Raw genomic sequence first — 23,193 nt, 5'->3', positions numbered from 1 at the left:
TTCTTCCAAAATATCACAACATCAAAATATGCAGTGCAATGTATGGCCCATCTTCACCAGAGATTCACAGCATCACTGTGCACCATGTACTGTTTTAAAGTGGCTTTAAGCCCATTCAAACAGATTATATTTGAAAAAGTTCAAATCTGAAAAATCTTTTACCACTGCAGGAACACTTGTAGTTCCTTATTAGCTGTGCACTGGCATGTGCATGACATAATTATAAGACAAATAGTAGGTATGAAGGAGCAGAATGTGACCTATGGAGTGTTAAAGCTTCATCTCATCACTGCACTTGTTTTTTTTTGTGTGTGTGTGTGTGTGTTTGTCTTTATCGCTACATGAGAAGACACAAGGACACACACACACACACACACACACACACACACGCTGACTTATTGTGTTCCTCAGGCTCAACTGCACCACCTTCACTGTTCTGCAGTGAAGTTCTATGGTGGGAGTGGTGTGTGTGTGTGTGTGTGTGTGTGTGTGTGTGTGTGTGTGTGTGTGTGTGTCACAGTTGAGGAGGGGAATTCTCAGAAACCGGTTGCCATGGTCACCAAAACTAGTGTTCTTGCCTGCATTACTTCTCCGATCATACATCTGTCTGTCTTGCCTTTTTTTTTTCTCATCACGCTTCTCATTACATCTCTCACACCATGGTGCTACACCAGCATCATGGTATTAACCCCCCCCCCCCCCCCCCCCCCCCCCCCCCCCCCCCCCCCACCCCCCCCCCCCCCCCCCCCCCCCCCCCCCCCCACACACACACACACACACACACACACACACACCACATACATACAAATGAACTCATGCACGCAAACGCACACATAAGGAGTTCCCTCATGCTGCAAAAACTTAGAAACAAAAATGCAACTCAAATCTTCTTTTGTTGTTTTCAAGTGTAATTGTGGAGTTTAACACTTTACATCCGGTGACCTGCAGTGTATGTGTGTGAGAAAGCGAGGTTGAGAGAAAAGAATGCTCTTCTTCCTTCCGTCTACGAGGGGTTAATTCATCCATCCAACCATCCATCCATCCAGCAGAGATATTTTTGATGGATGTCCAAATGCAGCAGAGCTTAACCCTCATCTCTGACTGACTGCATCATCCTCTGCTCTGCGAACACACGCACACACATACACACACACACACACACACACACACACACACACACACACACACACACACAAACAACAGATGTACCACTCTCATCACCTTTAAGCACTGGTGAGAGTCTCTGTCAAAACAGAGGGGAGAGTACGAGGTGAATGAAAGGAAGAGAGGGACGGAGCGCGGGAGGGAGGGAGGAACAGAGGGGTGGGATGAGCATCACGAGCTTCCATCAGAAGGACTGGAAGCTCTGTGAAGCAACAGATAGCAGAGCGGGAGACAGAAGAAGAACGGAGAAGTCTGCTCTCCCCTCCATCCCTACAACACGCTGCGCTCCTCTCTCCTCCCACCTGACGCAGAGACCCCCCAACTTTGAGGTCTTCCCTCTCCTCCTCCTCCTTCTTGCGCACACTGCGTTTTCTTTGCTCTGGTGACTGTAAAACACGGAAAACGGAGACTGAGCAGCACCGCACGCTAGAGATACCCTGCAGGCTGCGGAAATGCGGGGACTGCGCCCCTCCTCAGTTTCCTCGTTGTACCGCCACCGAAGACTCGCAGGTTCAACTACATCTTCGTGTTAACGCGGGCTCATGCGTGCACGGTTCCATGCAGCGCACAGATGGAGCTGTGCGCTCCGATTGTGAATGAGAGCTCAACAGAATGAGCGGCAGCATTCCTACCGGACACCTACTGCTGCAGAGTCTCGCAAATGTGAAGATGAAAAGTCCAAACCTCCGCCAACATGTGACGTTTTATCTCCTCAAAGGAATTACAGACGGGTCAAAGAGTGCTGTCGCTGTGTGACCCCCTTCAGCTTCTCTTGTTTTTCTTCTTGAGTGAATCCAGGATGAATCCTGTTTGGCTTCTCCTGCTGCTGCCATCCCTCCTCAGAGCGCAGGTGGCTCCAGATTTCCCTTCTGGCGGCGCAGTAGAGACGGTCAACAGCACTGACTCATTAACAAACAGTACAAGAACTTCTGAAAACTCCACCAACCCCTCCGTTTCCTCCACTGCTGCAGAGCCTTCTGGGTTTGCACCTTCAAAAGCTCCCACAGAGGTAGAGGATGACTGGTCACTGGCGGAGACCTTTCTGTACACCGGAGACCCCTCCACTCTGGAAGTGGGCCGCTGTTCACGGGCGTATAGCTCTCCTGGGCAGATGGGAGCCCTGCCCATCAGCTTCTACGCCCCCCTTCGGCCAGCTATGGATGCACTCGCCAACACTGCCAATTTTCTTAACATGATCTTCCAAGCCAGTGACCTCCATGAGAGCACAGTGCAAGAGGATATGGAGTGGTACCATGCCCTGGTCCGTGCCCTTCTAGAGGCTGATGTGATCATCCGGCGGGCCCTGTTTACATTTGATGCTGACCCAGCTGCCCAGGTACCACAACTAGTGCTCCACGCCACCCGCAACCCAGCAGCCAGGGTGCAGACAATCATCCTCCAGGACTTGTCCAAGGCATGGGAGAGCCTGCACCCACCTGCCCCGGCCCCTGACGACAGTTGGTTCAGAAAACTGAAATTCCCAGAGTCCAGTCAGCCAATTGCAGCCCTATCCAAACGGGTGCTCCTCAATGACCTCAACACCTTGGACACGCCTAAGTGGGGGCAGGGTGACAGCTATGTGACCAATCGCAGTGGGGTACGCTGGGCTGGTGCTCCCTTTCTGGACTGTAAGGATGAACGCTTTGTGCCTGGCTGGATGCTCACTCTCTCCATCCCCTTCTATGGCCTCAAGCCTGACCTGACACCAGAGTTCAGGTTAGGGCCTGCACACACACACGCACGCACACACACACACAAAAAAAACAAAAACAACAAAAGACAAGCAAACACACGATGCAACTAATAACAGTAAAAAAAAAATACAAGCACAGGAATAGAAGTGACACTTATGATGCTCTCAGCAATTATAAATATTTGGTTGGTTCCATTAAAAATGTTTGGTTTGGAAATATTTGTGATGTCAGTTTCCTAGTAACTGGTGTCAGCCCATGTATGTGTGGGCCATAAGCTGCCAATCAGCTGTGCCAGTGACATTTTCTAGTCATAAAATGCTATTAAAGGTTATGTGTTATGGATTGAGAAATTTGCACCTTCATTGGAAGCAGGACTTGCAACTTTTTCAGTTGTTTAATACTAAACTTGACTCCTATGCCTTAGGAGACCATTATGGAAAGTCCCCCAGCAGCCTCAGCCCATAGCATAATCAAGGGATGGCTCAGGGCCACCTGATCCAGCCCTAACTGCAAACTTTATCAAAAAGGAAACTTAAAAGCCTTGTCTTAAAATTAGAGAGGGTGTCTGTCTCCTGATCCCAAACTGGTAGCTGGTTCCACAGAAGAGGGGCCTGAAAGCTGAAGGCTCTCCCTCCCATTCTCCTTTTAGAAACTCTAGGAACCACAAGTAAGCCAGCAGTCTGAGAGTGAAGTGCTCTATTGAAATAATATAGACCTATGAGATCTTTCAGATATGATGATGGGGCCTGGTCATTCTGATGAAGAAAACTGATTTTTCTAATAAGTCTGATGACATTCGGAGCCCCTCTTGTGTCTTTATTTTGCCATACACCTGTGACCCACTCCCATCCTGTCTGTGCGTGTTCTGTTTCAGAGGGGTGATCCGTGTGGATGTCAATATTCAGGACATTGACTTGGACCAGTGTGTAACAGGGGAAGGCTGGTTTGCTGACACTCACCAGTGCAACCGCACCACCATGGAGGTAAATGCAGTTAAGGCCAGGGAGATAAACTGCCTCTGAGCTAGAGGCGAAAAGTTGAGTTTTTGTGTTTTTGTTGTTTAATTACATGAACCAATGACTGATAATAAAAAAAGCTGCAAACAGCTGGTTCATTGCCTCACTGCAATCTTTGAAGTGGTTTTCTATAAGAGTTGGGTTTTAAAAAAAAAGGTGCCGCGGCACTTGGTGTGTTTGGTGCAGATGCACAGCCAGCTTCACCAAAATGTAGCCATCATCAAGAGGCATTCAGAAATGTTGGGTTGGTCATATTTCTCTTATTGTATGGATTGCCATGAAAAATGGTGCAGATATTAGAGATTTGGTTTTGATGGTCCCCGAGATTTCATCTGGCACCATTAGCATCTGTCTCTGTGAAATGGATTTCCAGACAACTGAGCAGAGACCTTTATGTTTCCCACAGAATGAAACATCATGGATTTGGTGAGGTCATTACTTTTTTTAATGTTTTGTTCATAGATAAGGTTCAGGGACATCAGTAAGGGGAGGCTAGGTGAGTTGAATTGTTTTGAATATAACTGATTATTGCACATACTTTTCAAAGCACAGTACCTGCAAACCTACGATACATTATGGCTGATTAGCAATTGTTAGCATGCTAGCACAGTAAACATGTATGGTGACCATGTTAAACATTGTCAACCATTTTCAAATCATTGTGAACATTTGGTGTTTGCTCAAAGCACTACTGCACCTGTTTTAAGCACAGCTCCACAGAGCTGTTCACATGGGTCTCTTATTCCTGTTGTGGTCCAGATGTTATTGATCAAAGGTAAAAAAAAAAAAAAAGAGTGCTTATTCTTGATGAATCTAAAAGTGTAGGTGACTTCTACGGCCACAGATTTTCTAGGTTCTGTGCTGCTTCTAATACAAATGTCATTCAGTCCTTATGAAATCAGGTAATTTTACCCACTTTACTGTAAAACCTAAGGGCATTCTAGTTGGTTTGAAAATTTGTATTGATCATACTCCAATTTTAAGCCTCCTGCTATAGTAGGATGGCCACTATTTCATTGTTAATCAGTCTCTCCCACAGAAGAAATCTCACATGGGATGAGTAGTAGTAAGTAGCTTGGAGATCATTTATTGATTGGTTTAAACATCCTTTCAGCCTAAACATTAATTATCAAGCATACTGTGTTGAATTATCTCTTTGAGGATGAAGCCTGCAATATTTGCTAGATAATTCAGAGTAAGGAGAAAGGACTGTGAAAGGGGGAACTAGGCAGCGCTACATGGTACATACTGTACAGTACCCACAGCAGAGTACTTACAACAGTAACAGGGCATTAGGAGGCCCTCTCTGAGCGCAAGACAAAGACATCCAGCCTGTCAGCTTTGGCAGTTATATATTTGGCGAGCTCTTTATACTGCCTGATGTGATTGAATTTTGAGATAAAAAGGTTGATCACGTGTGCACCTCTTGCTTGATTTCTTTTAGGAAATTTCATCTTTAATGTGAAACAAACAGTTTGGTGTTCAAAAGGGAACATTTAGATATTGAATGAATGAAAGCTCTGCCCTGACACGGTCTGGTGCTGATCACCACCTACATCTCAGATTGGTTCCTTGATTCTGTTATGGCAGGGATGGCATTGACAACTATTTCTGCATATTTCAGCAACAATTACCCAGAGGCTTGTTGAAAATGATAAAGAATGGTTAGAAAATCTTGTTGCTTCATCCGTAATAAGCACAAGATAATTTTTCTCAAGTTGTATTGTTAAAAAAAAATATATATGTTGGCTTTATTCAGCATTTCCCTGTTTTCTGTGATGGAGAGCAAGCTCTGACTCTGCAGTCGGCATGTTTGTCCGCTGAGTTACTTTTCCTCAGCTGCTCACTTGCTGTAGCAGATATTCAAGTTCTTCTGGTGACATCATTTCTCTAACTACAGTTTCTGTTGGTCAGGGCTGGAAGTGCATTCAACCCTGACCCGAAGCTAACATGGAAAACATGTCCGTTAAGTGTTGATTTTCCCTGATATTCAACCTCCGTGCTTCCCACGTAAAGAACGACCTTTATCTGGACACACTGTGTTTACGACTTTATCACTGCAGGAATGCCACACCTCAGGCTACTGTCACTTTATATGAGTACTAAACAGCAGAGAAGCTGTTTATATTGTTTCTAGTTACATCGTACATGCACACTCTAAACACAAAAAGGTTTAAGCCCTGTGTGGTGTCGTTACTTCATTTTGGCCTCTTATCCTTTGCTCATGCTTTCACCCATTCACACGTCCACTGTTCTGTCTGCTACACCCCTCTGCTCCACCTTCGGTTTCTCTTTTTTCTGCCAATGTGTCTGTACAAACCCAATCCTCTACCGCTCATCTTAGCCATCTATTTAAAGATGGCTGTTCAGGGTGGCAGGCTGCGGGATGATCTGCTGGATTATTGCAATAATCCAGCCTGCTGACATACTTCCCTTTTATGCACCATACTGACACAGGTCTGAAGCACAAGAGAAGAGCACTCTCAAAAATCCCCAAATCTACATGGCACCCTTTGTCCCGTCCCGCATTAACTGGCTCGTACTGGGTCACCCACTTCTTCTGTCCCGTTCGCCCCATATCTCCTCTGTTATTGGCTCGTCATCTGTTGCCATCTCAAATCTCGTAATAAATTATGCAGCTTTTTCTAGCTTATTTGTGCCACATTGCTTTCTGCTGTGTTTCGTTACATTGTTCAGTTATCTCACATGCAGGTTTGTCCTGTCTCATCCATCTCATCCTGATCCTTTGTTTCCACCGGTCTCCTCTCTTCGTAGCTTGTGTAGTCGTCCCTCTTTCTATGTCACTTTTTCCTGTTCTGCCATATCCTCTTCAAATGTACTTCATATCTGTTCAGTTTAGAAGACCTCATTTATTTTCTGTTGTCTTACTTCATCTGCTGTCATTCAAATGACTGGGAATATTTTGGTTTTGGATTTTTTCTTTTTTGTCTCAATAGTTACAGAGGTCTTAGTCCAGCCTTAAGATCCTAGAATATGCCATCTGATCTGCTTATTACATGGTTTGAAATGTTCAGTACACCCCTACTTCCAGATCTTTCTGATATTAGATTAAGACGGGTTATTTGGTCTGTCAGAACTAGTTCTTTAGACTTGTGTCCAGCTCCATTAGCACTCAGATGTGATCTTACCCAGGCTCCAGACATTCAGGGATGTTGCTTTTTCGATTAACTGCTCAGGCAGTTCTGGCCTTTTAAAAGATCCAACTTGATGTCTAAATTTGGTCAAAAAGTGAAAATCTTTCACTTTTCTATCAAATTTAGTTTGTTGGCAAAAGGTGCAGAGGTGTTGAAGACTATATGATCTTTCACTTTCCAAAAGAATGTCTTTTTCTAGAGGTCTTTTCAACAACTTGAAAAGCAAGCAAACAAACAAACAATAACAACAATAACAAACTCTTTATTTTACTTTCCTTTTTTTTTAAAATAACCAAAGCTCAGCATTGTTTAGATGTTTAGCAAAGTTGACTTTTCAGTGTCTTCACAACAGCTATTTGTTGGTTGGGTAAACTGTGTGATAACAGCTCACATTTTTGTCAGATTGTGCACATAAAGTGTCACAATCAGCAGAGCAACAAATACAAAAATCACAAAGCACAGTGGACAGAGGCTGTCTGCGCTGACAGTGTGAAACCAGTGAGCCTGTTGCACTCATCTCTCTGGCTCTCCTTTTTCATTTGTTACTATCTGTGGCACTTTTCACGTATATATCCCACAGTTGCAGTCATTTTGCTCGTGGAGCGAGTCCCTGAAAATGTGCACAGTCACTGCTGTTTTTAAATGCTAGCCTGTTTCATCTCTCCCGTCTCTTCTTCATTTCTTTTGGGAATTGCGTTTTGTTTCCCACATGGCTCTTAGAGCCTATCATGCAAGCCTCTTGGTTTTTAGTTGTAAGAGAAAATGTAACTTTAAATGTTAGAAGTGAAGTGGTGTTTATATTTTATACACAATGGGAATGACAGTAGTGTGATTTTTTTTTTTATGGATGTTTGGAGAGAGTTATCATTAAAACACAACTTATTGTTTAACATGTATAATTTGACTTAGCTGTGTATGTGCAGTTACGTCAGGTTTTACTGGAGAGAGTGCAGGACTGAGAGGCAGGTTAAATAACAAATGGTGAGCCTTTGTCATTTATTTTTGATTTGCTCTTATACAAGGATAATCTTGCTTTCAACAACCTCAGTGAACCCATAACTACCCTCACTGAAAGCACAGGTGATGCTATAATATTTAGTATCATGCACTTGTTATTTTCACATCTGCAAACATTGAATCTTGCTATAGCAAGTATTGCAGCAGACTTGTGGTGTTAATAATAATTAAGTAAACAAACCAACAGAGCACTTTTTAAGGCCATCCAGCAGTTAATCAGAGCCACTGAATGCAATAGTACTGTATATTACATTAGGTCAAATGTCAGGTTTTTACTACAAACACTGATACAAACTACAGGCTTTGAGGTGGCCATGATGCTGTAAAGCTTTAGAAATGGCCATCAAGTTTCAACTTAAACATTACAGAGTGAATCTACTGATTTACTGCAAATATCTGCTTGAGATGTGCTGTGTTTAATCCACATCACATTAATGCTCAGCCCGTGCCATTAGATCTTCTTCGAGCATCTGATAAGGTATATGTGTGAGGCCAGTGTGTGTGTGTGTGTGTGTGTGTGTGTGTGTGTGTGTGTGTGTGTGTGGGTGTGTGTGTGTGTGTGTGTGTGTGTGTGTGTGTGTGTGTGTGTGTGTGTGTGTGTGTGTGTGACTATTTGCTGGTGAACAGGATTTCTCTAGAAAAGGATAATGCTCTCAGCTGAGGCATTATGTATCCATTTAGCTTTTAACTTAGATTAACACACAGCATCCAAGTGTGTGTGTGTGTGTGTGTGCGTGCGTGCGTGCGTGCGTGTGTGTGTGTGTACTTGTTCCTCTGTCCCGACTGGCTAAATTGAAGCTAGCATCAGAGGGAAATAGAGTGAGAGAGAGTAATGTGACCCTGTTTTTAACCTCTATTCATTCAGGTGCTCTTAGTTTCACAGTGCTGCTGTTTCCTATCCTCACAGGTCAGCATGATTTTAACCTAGGACACACAGTCTTGTTTGGCTTTGTTGTTTGGTTCATAGCTCTTTTTTCCATTTAAACATGATCTAATTTCGCATTTATGTCCTGAGATCGTCAGATGCACGTTAATGTTGCCACCTTGTCTGTTTTTATAATACATGTAGTATGCTGCATGGACACACACTGCACAGTTTCTGTGACATGTGGAGTAAATATTTTGAAACACACTGGTAGCACTTTCTAGGAACGTTCATGTTTATGATGCTCAAGTGTGCCATAATGGATTTACATTTGTTTATTAGTAAGGTGAGTTTTATGGGTACCCTGACAGACTGGTACTCCTTCAGCCAAACACTGAACTCCTGCCAGATGTACCATCATCTCCTGTTTTTGTTATTTTGCCCATCCTTCCCTCTTGTAGTAATCACATACTGACAGTTACCCTGCAGTTCTCAAGGGGGCACCTATGTAAATATTTAGTTTAGGCTGTTTGTGTAAGCCGCTGTTTCCACGATGAGGTCACGACCCTGAAACTTGAAAAGACGTCAGCAGTTAAGGTATTAGAGAAGTAGCTCACCCCCATGCTGCAGTAATCAAGGAGTGTTTCCAGGTGTTTTGGAAGACTACAGTAATGAAACCTTATTTCAGGTGAACACACGGTTATTAGTACTTGCACACCAGTTTTGTATTGTATGTGACTTCCTTTAATTGCATAGCTAGCAGTTTGTTTTTAATAACATTCCACTGAAATTGAAAATAGCTTTCTTTTGGAAAATATTAGAATATTACAGATACTAGTCTTTACCCACCTAAGACCACAAGTAAAAACATCTCTTGACCCTCTGCAGTTTGCATATAGACCAAATCTGGGAGTGGATAATGCAGTCATCTATATGCTGCATAGAACTTACTCTCATCTGGATAGTAACGGTGACTCAGTGAGGATCGCCATCTTTGATTTCTCAAGTGCGTGTAATGGGATTCTGCCACTGCAACTAAGAGAGAAGCTACAGGACTAAACATGTCCACCAACTCATGGATTCCTGACTACCCAACAGACATGCCACAGTATGTCAGATTCTTATTTGCCCTGTATATCTCACACTTTCAGTACAACTCCAGGTCACGCCACCTACAGAAATACTCTGATGATTCTGCAGTAGTTGGATATATAAGTGATGGGCAGGAGGAGGATTACAGAGAACTAGTTGATGAATTTGTGTAGTGGTCTGAATGTGAATTGAACCAGAGAAATGGTGATCAGCTTCAGAAAGAAGAAGGCAACCCACAACCCGTGTCTGTCCTGGACAGGATGCTGATATGGTTAAAGGAGCACAAGTACCTGGGCTGAACTAGAAGACCATGACAAAACGGGGAGAAGCAGACTATGTTTCCAAATGAAGCTGAGATCCTTCAGTGTGGGGAGTATACGTTGCTGTGGTCTGCTGGGGGAGCAGCGCCAGAGCTGGGACACCAACAGACTGAATAAACTATAGAGCAGGGATCCTCAAATACAGGCCTCGAGGTCCGGTGTCCTGCAGGTTTTAGATGTGTCTCTGCTTCAACACACCTGGGTTAAATATAGAAGTCAGTAGCAGGACTCTGGAGAACTTGACTGCATACTGAGGAGGTAATTCAGCCATTTGATTCAGGTGTGTTGGATCAGGGACACATCTAAAACCTGCAGGACACCGGACCTCGAGGCCTGGATTTGAGGATCCCTGCTATAGAGGAAGGCTGGCTCAGTAATCGGCAAACAGGACACTTTTGAAGCTGTGGCGGAGAGGAGGTCACTGAAAAAGCTGTTATCCATCATGGATAATCCTGACCATACGCTGCACCACTTACTGGACAGGCAGGGGAGCACCAGACTAATTCAGCTCCACTGCCACAAGGACAGATAGATACAGGAAAGACAAGAAATACCACATGCTATCACCCTCTATAATACAACATATCCATCTGGTATCTGTGACATGTTGTTGTTGTTGTTATTTCATCAATATTTCAAATATTGTAACAAAAGAATTTCCCAAAATGGATATTTCTCATTGTATCATATTAAGGCTAAATTGGATAAAAGAGGGGTGGTTATCACAATTTAAATGTAAATCACCTAATTCATTTAAATGGCTGTAATACTCGATTATAACAATGGTGCACCTCAAGGTTCAACTCTGGGTCCTCTGTAATTTAGCTTGTATTTTATGGATCTACCTGATGTTTATGCAGATGTTGTAACTGTTGGGTGTATGCTGATAATACAGCAGAATCAATGTGGAAAAATTCTTACATAGAAGGAGGAATATTAATAACAGAATGTTTAAAGTTATACCATGATGGTGCACATGCCATTATTTGCTCATAAATCAAATACTTTCCAACCAGCAAGAAACTCTTTCCACACTCTAAACAGCAGTAAAACTTCATAACAAAGATTTAAATTCATAGGATAAAAAAATCAAGTTGATATTACTGATCTTCGTAAAATCGCAAATATATATGATTTGTTAAACATCTGCCAGTTTAAACATAATCACATTTGCTTGTGTAGCAAGAGCAGGAAATAACCTTTCAGAATTGTGCGTATGAGCAGTCACTGTTTTCTTACAAAACTGTATATATCTGGAACACTACACCCACAGAGCACTCTGTTTCTTGCAGTGTATTCCCATTCCAGGTCAGGGTTTTCGATTGGGTCAGTACTGCTGTCGCTGTAAAGAGGGATATTACAACCCTGACATGTCCCCTCAGGACTCAGGTAAGTTAACCATTTCTCTCAGTTACTTAACCAACAAAGTAAAGTAGTACTGTGAGTGTACTTACTTAACCAATGGGTTAAGTAACAGAGAAACTCCCTGGAGGTTGCTTTGACCTTGCAACTCTGTGTACTGCTTTCTGTCCAGATAAGGGGAAAAAAAATATTTACAGTCTAAAAATATATTTTGAATTTTTTGCAAAAGACAATTGACCACATTGGAGCACATTTGTTTCAGATAAATACTGCTTTTATAGCACAATTGTTTTAGTGCTAGGAAGTTAACAAATTTCATTCCAGACAGTTAGAAGCTATAATTGCTATATTCTGGGAAATTTCAGAGTATTCTTCAAAGTTAAGAATACAATATTTCCACAGACTGTATCGTCTAGAATCTTTATTTTGGCTTGGTTTCCCATTGTACTCCCATTATGTCAAATCCCCTCTCTTTGGCGTCTCTTTGGTTTTCACCAGAGTTAGACAGCATAAAAGACACAGTGAGTACGGACAGTATTCAGACCCCTTTAAATTTTTCATTCTTTGTTTCATTGCAGCCATTTGCTAAAATCAAAAAAGTTCATTTTATTTCTCATTAATGTACACTCAGCTCCCATCTTGACAGAAAAAAACAGAAATGTAGAAATTTTTGCAAATTTATTAAAAAAGAAAAACTGAAATATCACATGGTCATAAGTATTCAGACCCTTTGCTGTGACACTTATATTTAACTCACATGCTGTCCATTTCTTCTGATCCTCTTTGAGATGGTTCCACTCCTTCATTGGAGTCCAGCTGTGTTCAATTAAACTGATTGGACTTGATTAGGAAAGGCACACACCTGTCTATATAAGACCTCACAGCTCACAGTGCATGTCAGAGCAAATGAGAATCATGAGGTCAAAGGAACTGCCCAAGGAGCTCAGAGACAGAGTTGTGGCAAGGCACAGATCTGGCCAAGGTTACAACAGACTTTCTGCAGCACTCAAGGTTCCTAAGAGCACAGTGGCCTCCATAATCTTTAAATGGAAGAAGTTTGGAACAAATAGAACTCTTCCTAGATCTGGCCATCCAGCCAAACTGAGCAATCGTGGGAGAAGAGCCCAAAGATCACTGTGGCTGAGCTCCAGAGATGCAGTAGGGAGATAAGAGAAAGTTGCACAAAGTCAACTATCACTGCAGCCCTCCACCAGTAGGGACTTTATGGCAGAGTAGCCCGATGGAAGCCTCTCCCAGACTATGAGAAATAAGATTCTCTGGTCTGATGAGACGAAGACTGAACTTTTTGGCATTAATTCTAAGCGGTATGTGTGGAGAAAACCAGACACTGCTCATCACCTGCCCAATACAATCCCAACAGTGAAACATGGTGGTGGGAGCATCATGTTATAGGGGTGTTTTTCAGCTGCAGGGACAGGACGACTGGTTGCAATTGAAGGAAAGATGAATGCAGCCAAGTACAGAGATATCCTGGAAGAAAACCTCTTCCAGAGTCCTCAGGACGTCAGACTGGGCCGAAGGTTCACCTTCCAACAAGACAATGACCCTAAGCATGCAGCTAAAATAACAAAGGAGTGACTTCGGAACAACTCTGTGACCATTCCTGACTGGCCCAGCCAGAGCCTTGACCTAAACCAATTGAGCATCTGTGGAGAGAGCTGAAAATGGCTGTCCACCAACGTTCACCATCCAACCTGATGGAACTGGAGAGGATCTGCAAGGAAAAATGGCAGAGGATCCCCAAATCCAGGTGTGAAAAAAACTTGTTTCATCATTCCCAAGAAGACTCGTGGCTGTACTAGCTCAAAAAGGTGCTTCTACTCAATACTGAGCAAAGGGTCTAAGTACTTATGACCATGTGATATTTCAGTTTTTCTTTTTTAATACATTTGCAAAAATTTCTACATTTCTGTTTTTTTCTGTCAAGATGAGGTGCTGAGTGATCATTAATGAGAAATAAAATGAACTTTTTTGATTTTAGCAAATGGCTGCAATGAAACAAAGAGTGTAAGATTTAAAGGGGTCTGAATACTTTCCACTGTAGATGTAGCCACCATAACATCCCCCAGTGAATTTTTGAGCAATCTACAACCACAAGGAATCCTGTTAATTTTAAAATCAGATCTTTCAGATGCAAAATTCTAAATCAAATTGGTTATTTCAAAATCAAGATAACTTTTATACTGTTTTAAGTGCTGTTGCTTATGGAGGTCACATGTATATGAGGTGTTCCCGTGGCTTTGTGTAGGTCGTATAGATGCATTTGTATCTGTATGCGATGCAGATGGAGCCCCTGTGAACGAGAGTGACGGCAGCGGTATGTGTTACCCGAACATGCCCATCTGTCTCCCGTGCTGGCCGGGCTGTAAGAGCTGCCAGGATGGTGCACCCTGCTGGGTGCAGGAGGACTGGCTTCTTAGGTCTGGTGTGCTTGCTGTCCAGGGGGTTTTCATGGTGCTCATCTTCATCAGCATGCTCGTGGCCTATCGGCATCGTCGCAGCCGGGTGAGTCGGATCTTTTGGCTCAGCAGGGCCGCCATATGGATGATGTTTAGATAGAAGGATGACAGTGACCATTGAGCCAAGGTGCAGAGTGTTAAAAATCAGTGCAGTTTTTATAAAAAGTTTAATCAGAATCATAAAATCAACCACAGCTTTATGTTTTAGTAGTAGCATATGACATTAATGTGTAGTAGTATATTTTGCACTGCTGTTTGTGACAGCTTCTCATAACTCCTGTTCCTCTCCTCCTCCACCCTCAGCGGATCCGGGCTTCTGGCCTCCTGCTGTTGGAGACAATCTTGTTTGGCTCCCTGCTCCTCTACTTCCCGGTGAGTTTTTGGCTGAGCCAGCCGACTGAGAGCGCCACAGATTAGCGCTCTTTGCGGATCACTGCACAGCTCCACACCTTAGATTATGTGACAATGGACGATTTGTGGGGAGGGTGAATGGGGTGAGGATGTGTGCGTGAAATGGGCTGGGTGGGTTCATCATCTACACGTTTCATAACATCCCTCAGCTCTGGTCATAGATTATCAATCAATCTTTAGATTCATTTTACCATTAAAGAGCCGTTAACATCACCATGCTGTGATGTTTTTTTTAATCTATCTGAAAGTGTCGGTCAATTTGATCTCGTCCCCGCAGAGTGATTTAGTGTGTGGAGAGCCAGTCCTGTACTGCACATTACAGATGATTTAGTTTAATGTCAAGTGAGTGTGTGAACGTGTTAATGGATTCTGGATTTGAATTTTGATAGTACAACAGAGATTCATTTCACAAGGTGCTTCATATTTGATGGCTATATTAGACTGTAGATTAAAAAAAATGATCATGTGATCTCTGAAAGGGCACTTTGAGGCCTGGATTTGTTTGATATTTTCATTTTGGCAATGACAGGAGACAATCCTGAAATAGGATTTTTTCTTTTTTGGCTTTTGGGTTTTGGCTTTTGATTAGGAAGAAGCCCAGTTTCAGCTGTGGTGGAGTTTTTGCCACCTGCTTATTAAACATATTTGGGTAAAAAGTAACAAATCCTCCTTCACAAAAAGTATCATGTTAACTTAATGATGATCTTCAAAGTCTATTTTTATAAGTATAATATACTGGAAGTATTCATTTTGAAGAGTTATTGAGGCTGAAGTGCAGCAGGAAGACATATGCAGTGTAATATACTCAATGAAGTGGAGCTATTACGTCATATATGCTGTTACAGTGAGAGGTGCTCATATGAAACATGGCCAAAACATTCTGTTTGAGCCTTTTTTTCTACTCTTGGGTCTGTATGATGGAGCAGGACGATGGTGCAGTGGTTTGTGCTGCTGCCTCACAGGAGAAGAAGGTCCTGGGTTTGAATCCACCGTTCTGTGTGGAGTTTGAATGTGCTCCTGGTACCCGCGTACCCTGCCTCTTGCCTTATAACAGCTGGGCTAGGCTCCTGCCCTAGAGGAAGAGGAAGAAAATGGATAGATGGGTCTGTGTGATGTCAATAAGAAGGGAAATCCCTAATATGGTCATCTCAGGGACATAGCTCTGAAGTGAGCACAGAAGCTTCTCTCACATGCTGTTCAAAACCTTCTATAGATGCGGGGCAGGGTGAGATTGTGAGGGAGGCAAAACAATTTGTTTTAGACAGTAGATGAACTGAGAGGCTGCACCAAGGCCCAACTGCAAGGTAAATAAGGATATTTTGAACTGTAACTCATGCAAAGCTACTGTAGTAGGATCCAAAACAAAAATATGGAGCTGGAGATAACACAGTGCTTAAAAGTTAATGTGAATAGAAAATATAGCGAAATCAACTCAGCTCTATTCATGTACCAGCGTGCATGCACACCAAATACACATGCAAGCTCAAACTAAATAATAATAACAATAATAAAGGCAGATGTCATAAATGTCAATTAAAGAGATAAGTACAAATGTAAATGTAGATAAATGTGTTCACATTGGAGGAGAACCACACAATAAGGATAATGCAGAGGATTAGTGTGTGTGAGGCAAGAATACACAGGGATGCAGGATATGTTGCGATTATGAAATTAAAGCTATAAACCAGCTGTGGTGATGCAAGAGATGGGAGCCAGACTGAAAAATGAGCAAAAACTTGTCTCCATTTTGGGGTCATGTTGTAAGAGTTTTGTTTGGATAAATTCAAAGGTGACCCGCCGCCCACGTAGCTGACTGTCGCTCTGAAAGCCCCAGATGAAAAGTCAGAGTTCAGCCTCTCATCTCAGTGGGGTGTCACCGAGGAAGAGTTGCCATTTCATCTACAAACAAATCCCCTGCTGGAAGGAAGGCTGTTGACCATCCCACCGACATACTCAAGCCTCTTTTGAAATCCCCCATAACCCATTAATGCAGTAGGATTTTTGAATGTCAGCAAAAAAAAAAAAAGATCAATTTGAGTGTCTCAGTGTTACAGTTTCCCTTTTTGGTACATAGTAATTGCAGTTTAATATTATCTAAACCACTCTTCGGGAATGAAAGAAATAAAAAACGGTTGACTTAAATCTGCAAAGGCTGCCACATACAGTAGAGGCAGCAGCAGATCTTCTTGAAGATCACTAATGATGCCATCATTTATTTAATATGCTCCTGGACATGGCAAACTCTGAGCTCTGTTTTTGGTCTCTACCATCTCCACTGGGATAATTAGTGCTTTTTCACTGCTACCTTCACTACTATTAACATTTATTCCCTTTGCACACGTTAGTGGAACTTTATTATAACTGCATCTTTATTTTTAAATTGATTAACTCATTTTATTGGTTTTATTGAGGAGGATTTGAGTTATATGACAGGATTAGATCTAGAAATCAGTGGAATCTAGAAGGCAGGATATCTGTGTTCTTTTAGTTGTTTGATTGATTGATTGATTTTGCTCTGCTTACCCACTCTAGCTTTGGATTGACCAATCACATTACTTCTTTCTTCAATGCAGCTCCAACAGACCCCAATCTGTGTTTGAGTGCTGGCCATTTCTGCTGATTAAACCCACCTTCCTGGCATGACTTTGATTCAGTTGTCGCTCTGAGCAGTTTATCCTGTATGAGTGGTTTGAACACAGTGATGTATATTTGCATTCATGTTATAAGCTCGAGTTTATGCTCTTATCCTGAGTGGCTGACACCGTTTTGCTCATGCTACCATCAGAGCAGAGTGAGCTTTAATTCCTGGATTCCAGCCACGATGTGCTCTTACATGGTGAAACAATCAAAATGTGGAATCCTTTGTTGGCTAAAAGACCAAATCTATATCTGCTGCAACAGCTATGATCCAGCTGCAGCAGCTTTCAGCAATCACACTGCAATATTCCAGCAACTGGAACAACTACTGTAACCTTCTAGTTATAATAGTCGCGAGTATGTTTTATTTTAGACATTCGTCTAATTCAGCAATCATTTGGAAGTAGAGCAGGTCATCTACTAATTGGAAGGTTGGTGGTTTGATCCCTGGTTGCTCCAGTCTGTATGCCAAAGTATCCTTGGGCAAGATACTGAACCCCGAGTTGCTTCCGATGCGCTCATCGGCGTGTGAATGTGTCCGTGAATGAAAGATAGAAAGCACTTGAATGTACTACTTATGTATTTATTACTGCCAGTAATAATGTAGTTTAAAAAAAAAAAAAAGAAGTAGCACATGTAAGTACCAGTGATAATCACAGCACTAATATGGTGCTGGGAATAGAGGTACCACATTCATACTTACTGTATACAAAGTAGAGCCACCCCTCATTTCTTTATACTTTGCAAGGAAAATGGGAAATAGGTGCAGCAATTTATTGAAACATGCAAACTTACATAGAAATACTGTATATAAGACAAACCAGAGCTTGAAAGTCAGTATGTCCACCATTGTTCTTCAGCACAGCCTGAACTCTCTCAGGCAGCTTGTATACAGTAGTTCTCCAGGCTTCTTGAAGAAAGATCTTCTTTGGATGTTTCTGCCTTTTGTTCCACGCTCAGTCAAGATGATCCCACACTGCTTCAATAATATTGAGGTCCCGACTCTGAGGAGGTCAGTCTGTGACTGTTTGTGTACCATTGTGTGTTTTGTCTATCCAGGGATGCTTTTACTGCAATGGCAGTGTGGTTGGGATCATCATGTTGGAAAATGACAATGATCAGGCTTTCTAGATGATGTGTCATGTGTCATGTGCGAGCGGTGTGGCGAGCAGGGTGGACCCAAAAGCAGAACTCCAAAGGCAGGGCTGAATGAAAGTGATGACTTTATTAAAGAAAATCCAAAATAAACACAAAACCAGGAGCATTGGTGCAAAACTTAACCACAGGAAAACAGTGACCAGTACAAACCACACCTCCACGAGGGAGGACACGACAGAGAACAGAACAAACACAGGGGCTTAAATACACACAGGAGGTAATAATGGGGGACAAGAAACCGCTGGGGAACACAGGGCACAGGTGAACAGATTAAACAGGGGAAGCAAAACTAAACATGACACATAGGGAGCACTGGACTGTCAAATTAAAACAGGAAGGAACCAAACAAGAAAACAAGACAACACAGAAGACCGGACAAAGGAGAATGATCACAAAGGGAATCTAAACATATGATAACACAGGGAAGACACAGACGCCAGAAACACAAGAACACAGGGAAGACAAGAACGGGAAGCAAACCAAGCTAAACTCAAAACTATAGCAAACTAAGAACCTACACAAAAAGGAAATAAACATAATCAAAGATATAACAAAACATAACCAAAAGAACACATCGGCCCAGGACCGTGACAGTATGGTGGATCAAAATCTAATGGTACTTTTGTGCATTCATAATTCCAACAATTCTGACAAGATTCCCAACACCACTGGCTGAAATGCATGACAGAACCACGTTTTACAGATGGATGCAGACACTCACATCTCTTCTAACCTCCTCCATACATATTGATGATGATTTGAACCAAAAATTTCACATTTTGATTCATTATTCCTTAAAACCTGTTGCCACTGATTTTTCAGTCAAGTTCTTGTGTAATCTGGTATATGTCCGCCTGTTCTGATGAGGCTTCACTGAGCTGATGGATCAGCTGAAGGGCCAGATGCATCTTCCTGTGTCCTGTTTCTTTAGGACATGACTTTTAGATTCTGTTAATCTGTTGCAGATTTTTTTTTAGACCTGTCACTTCTCCTTTTGCCCTCCACTTGCCCATTTTTTTTTCACAATTTTTAAAGACACGTTGCACACATGCCAAGACATGCCAGGTTTTTGGCATGCAGCTTCTTGGGAATCTCCTTGTTGGTGCAAAAAAATGCACTTTTATTCTTGTCAAACTGTTTTATCTTTGGCATTTTTCATAGATTCAACTAAAGAAATAAGAACAATTTTGTTTTTGAAACAGACTGTTAGTAACACATTGTTTAAAGGTACAATTTAAAAGTTGTATTTTATGTGTAGACACAAAAGTGGTTCATCTGAAAATGGATACAAGGACTGAAGTGAAAATGAATGCTGAAAAAGCAGCCAATGTCCAAAGAAAACATTTGAAGTACCTTCTGAAAGCCAGGAGGACTATCCCTCCAGGCCACTTTAAAAAACAAAATAAGAAAGTCTGGCTCCTTGGAAGCAAAATATAAAGAAGTGAGGGGCAGCTTGAGACTTTGCACAGTACTGTAATGTCCTGTCATATAGTGGAGAAATACTACCTGTACACAAGTAGAAACTGTTGGTTACCCTCTTGTATGTAGCTGTGGTTTTTTTAGTAAGCATTTCTCTCTATCTCTGCAGGTCTTCATCATGTACTTCAGGCCAAGCACCTTCAGGTGCATCCTGCTCCGCTGGGTGCGAATGCTCGGTTTCTCCATTGTCTACGGCACAGTTACACTGAAGATGTACAGGTAGGTTATGGCGTAATGCTTGGTTTGCTGGGCCCACGAAACCAACTCAACACATATTTTAACTAAGAGAACTTTATTGCAAAGAAAATGACTGAACAAGGAGCTGTGAGTGGGCAGTCTTTATTGCGAGAGGGATCACGGGAGAGGATGAGAGTTAATTTGTTGTCCAGGAAGTGGATGTTGCTGGTTGATGTGAAAACTGAAACGATCACGCCTTATTTGGATGAGAAGGGGATAGAAGGGGTACTAGGCCAGCAGGTGGGTATTATCAGGTAGCAAGTGGAGAGTGGGCAGGCAGGCTGGGTGTAAGTCACTGATGTCCAGAGGTTCAGGTGGTGGAGAGGGGGAGAAGCAAAGCAGCTTGAGCTGTCGCCAGATTGTGGATAAGTTGATTCTTGAACCAGAAGATTCCAAACGAGGCTCTTGGGCAGCCTGGGAGGGAACTGTGGCACCACCTGTCCTTCTTATAGCTCGATGATACAACCGCCCACAGGTGTGGGAGGGCAGACCCACACCAAGAAACTCCACCCTTAGGCAGAGACCAGACACAAGCTCAACTGGCAACTATTTGAGAGTAAAACAGAGAGAGAGGAAAGAGAAAAAGAGAAACCAAAATAAAAAAACCAAACCCACCCAGGTCTGCTGAATTGTGAGCGGTTAGCACTAATAGCAGCTGATGCTAACACACAGTATAGTTAATACTCAATAATTCCAGATTATCTTGACCTCTGTTTAATGTTTAATGACTTCTCGTTAAACATCACAAAACTGTGCGTCATGATTTTGAATGAATGCGCAATTTTGTTGAAAAATATATGAAAAACTTCACTGAGTAAAATATTTAGTTAAACATTTTACTGGAACATATCTTGTACGATATCTATCTTATAATTTTTTTTAGCAAACAAAACTATAAGATTACAAAACTATTAATTTTAAAACCAAGTTAAAACAGTTACCTTGCAGACTGTGTAATGTTATAGAAACGAAAGGGATTAATTTATACACATATCCTGTTGGCGTAACCAGCAGCTTAAAGTTAGCTAACCTTTACACTGTGCTCCATAAATGCTAAGACTTTGTTTCTGACTTCCGTGCTTTCAAATAAACCTCTAGTGATATACTGTAGAAACACATGTAAGCACAGTTTAACAGGTTTTATCTCACCAGAAACGTGTTTGTTGTAGTAACACATTCCAGCGTTGACCGCTTTTAATGGTGTACAGTGTACTAATATTTTAAGCAGTAAAACTAAAAGAGCATGCTTCCAAGAATATATCATCAAAATTTAAATATATTAAAAACAGGATATATATTTATTATATTTGTTCTGAATGTTGGTCAATCCAGTGAGTGCTCTCAAACAAATTTTTTTTATGCTGGCAAAGAGAAACTACCAGTTGTAGTCCATCATGATCTTTAATGAGAAGTTAATATGCCTTTGCTTTGTCAACGTGAAAGACACCGTAGAACCTTCAGCACCGCTTATTAAAAGATTTGAGTGTATGTATATATTTAAACCTGTATGTATGCTTTTGACTCTGTGTAGATTAGAGAAACTCCAAAAGAAATTCAAACGTGTGCAATTCCTGTTTGTTAAAGTCATTAAAGATGGATGCTGTACAATCATTGCACCCTGGAAAACAAACAGTTCCAGGAAATCATTGAAAACCCAAACTTGCCATGGCATTCATGCCCATGATGAGTGTATGTAAACCACTGATCACAACTTTAGGTCATCCACAGATATCTTGGGGAATGTGTCACATTCCTCTGTATATTAAGTGTCTGAACTCACTTTAAATAATCCCAAACTAATACCATGATCAAAGAGCTCCCTCAGACAAAGACATTTCTCTGGATATTTCATATTTAAGTGACATTAAATTCACCAGGCTAAGCTTAGCACACAATGTCTGATTTTATTGTTCACTACAACAAAGTTGCATCAGTTAGTCTTTAGGACTCAAACACTGACTCTTGCCTCTGCACAGAGTGCTGAAGGTGTTCCTGTCACGCACGGCCCAGAGAATGCCCTACATGTCCAGCCTCCACTTGCTGAGGATTCTGGGAGTGATGCTGATGACAGTCAGCTGGTTCCTGTGTGCATGGACAGTGGGTATCCTGCAGAATCGGGACAGGAATATCCCAGTATTCGTCACAACCAACACACCGGACGGACAGGGCTTCAACTTGTGTTACCTGGACCGCTGGGACTACATGATGGCTGTGGGTGAGTGGCAGCAGACAGAGAACATGTGAAAAAAAGTATCAGTAATATCATTAAACATACAGTAACTGCATGTAACCTAATCCCCCATAGGGATTCTATTAAATCTCAAAGGACACCCATATCTATATCTATATCTATGTACAGTCATGTTAAAAAGAAAGCTCTAAGGCTTTATGTATCAGAACATATTAAAGATAATCTGCTCCTTAGCAGGCCTCAGAGTGAGGTAAATACTACCTTATATGTGTCATTATTTATTTTACAAAAACTAATGATTCAGTAGCTTGTAGAACCACCTCTTTGCAGCCATAACTTGAAGTTATTGTTTTCAGTATGACTTTATCAGTCTCTCACGCCCACTCTTCTTTATAGCTTTGCTTCAGTTCTTTAAGGTTTGCAGGCATTCGTTTATACCCAGCTCTTTAAAGTCCCACCACAGCATTTCAGTCAGGTTCATATTATAGCCAAGCTCAGGTCTTGTCTGTCAAGGACATTGTGGTAGAAGTCTTGTAGTTTGTTTAGATGCAGCCTTGCAAACCTCCGCCATGTTGTCATGTTCCTGTTAGAGTGAAGGATTTCTCCTGGCAACTATTTCAAACAAGGCATAATTGTTTAGCCTTTTTCTAACTGTACTGTCATCAACTTTAACATTTAACATGCTAACTGAGGCCTGTAGAGTTCAAAATGTAGCTCTTGAGTTTTTTGTAGTTTGTCTGAGCATTGCATGGTCTGACTTCAGGCTGAATTTGCTGGGATGTCCACTCCTGGGAAGATTGACAGCTGTCTTGAATGTTTTCCACTTGTGAATAATCTCCCACTGTAGAATGATGGATTTCAGATGGTTTGGAAATGGCCGTATATCACTTCCTAGATTGCTGGGCAGTGCTTATG

The 23,193-nt window shown here is 41.9% G+C and overlaps 1 protein-coding gene across 1 annotated transcript in view; it reads left to right on the top strand.

Moving 5' to 3' along the window:
• Nucleotides 1-1,912: 1,912 nt before the first annotated feature.
• gpr179 (G protein-coupled receptor 179) overlaps nt 1,913-23,193 on the top strand; it is a 32,225-nt gene continuing 10,944 nt past the window's right edge. Inside the window, exons 1-8 of the mRNA XM_030734251.1 lie at nt 1,913-2,621; nt 2,670-2,880; nt 3,733-3,841; nt 11,616-11,712; nt 13,991-14,211; nt 14,469-14,537; nt 19,960-20,069; nt 22,064-22,302. Of these exons, the coding sequence (XP_030590111.1) occupies nt 1,964-2,621; nt 2,670-2,880; nt 3,733-3,841; nt 11,616-11,712; nt 13,991-14,211; nt 14,469-14,537; nt 19,960-20,069; nt 22,064-22,302 (1,714 nt within the window). The 5' untranslated portion in view covers nt 1,913-1,963. The remainder of the gene's footprint in view (nt 2,622-2,669; nt 2,881-3,732; nt 3,842-11,615; nt 11,713-13,990; nt 14,212-14,468; nt 14,538-19,959; nt 20,070-22,063; nt 22,303-23,193) is intronic.

The sequence above is a fragment of the Archocentrus centrarchus genome, chromosome 1 (genome assembly GCF_007364275.1).
Source record: "Archocentrus centrarchus isolate MPI-CPG fArcCen1 chromosome 1, fArcCen1, whole genome shotgun sequence".
In the NCBI taxonomy this organism is placed as follows: domain Eukaryota; kingdom Metazoa; phylum Chordata; class Actinopteri; order Cichliformes; family Cichlidae; genus Archocentrus; species Archocentrus centrarchus.
This window is presented reverse-complemented; position numbering and strand designations above follow the sequence as displayed.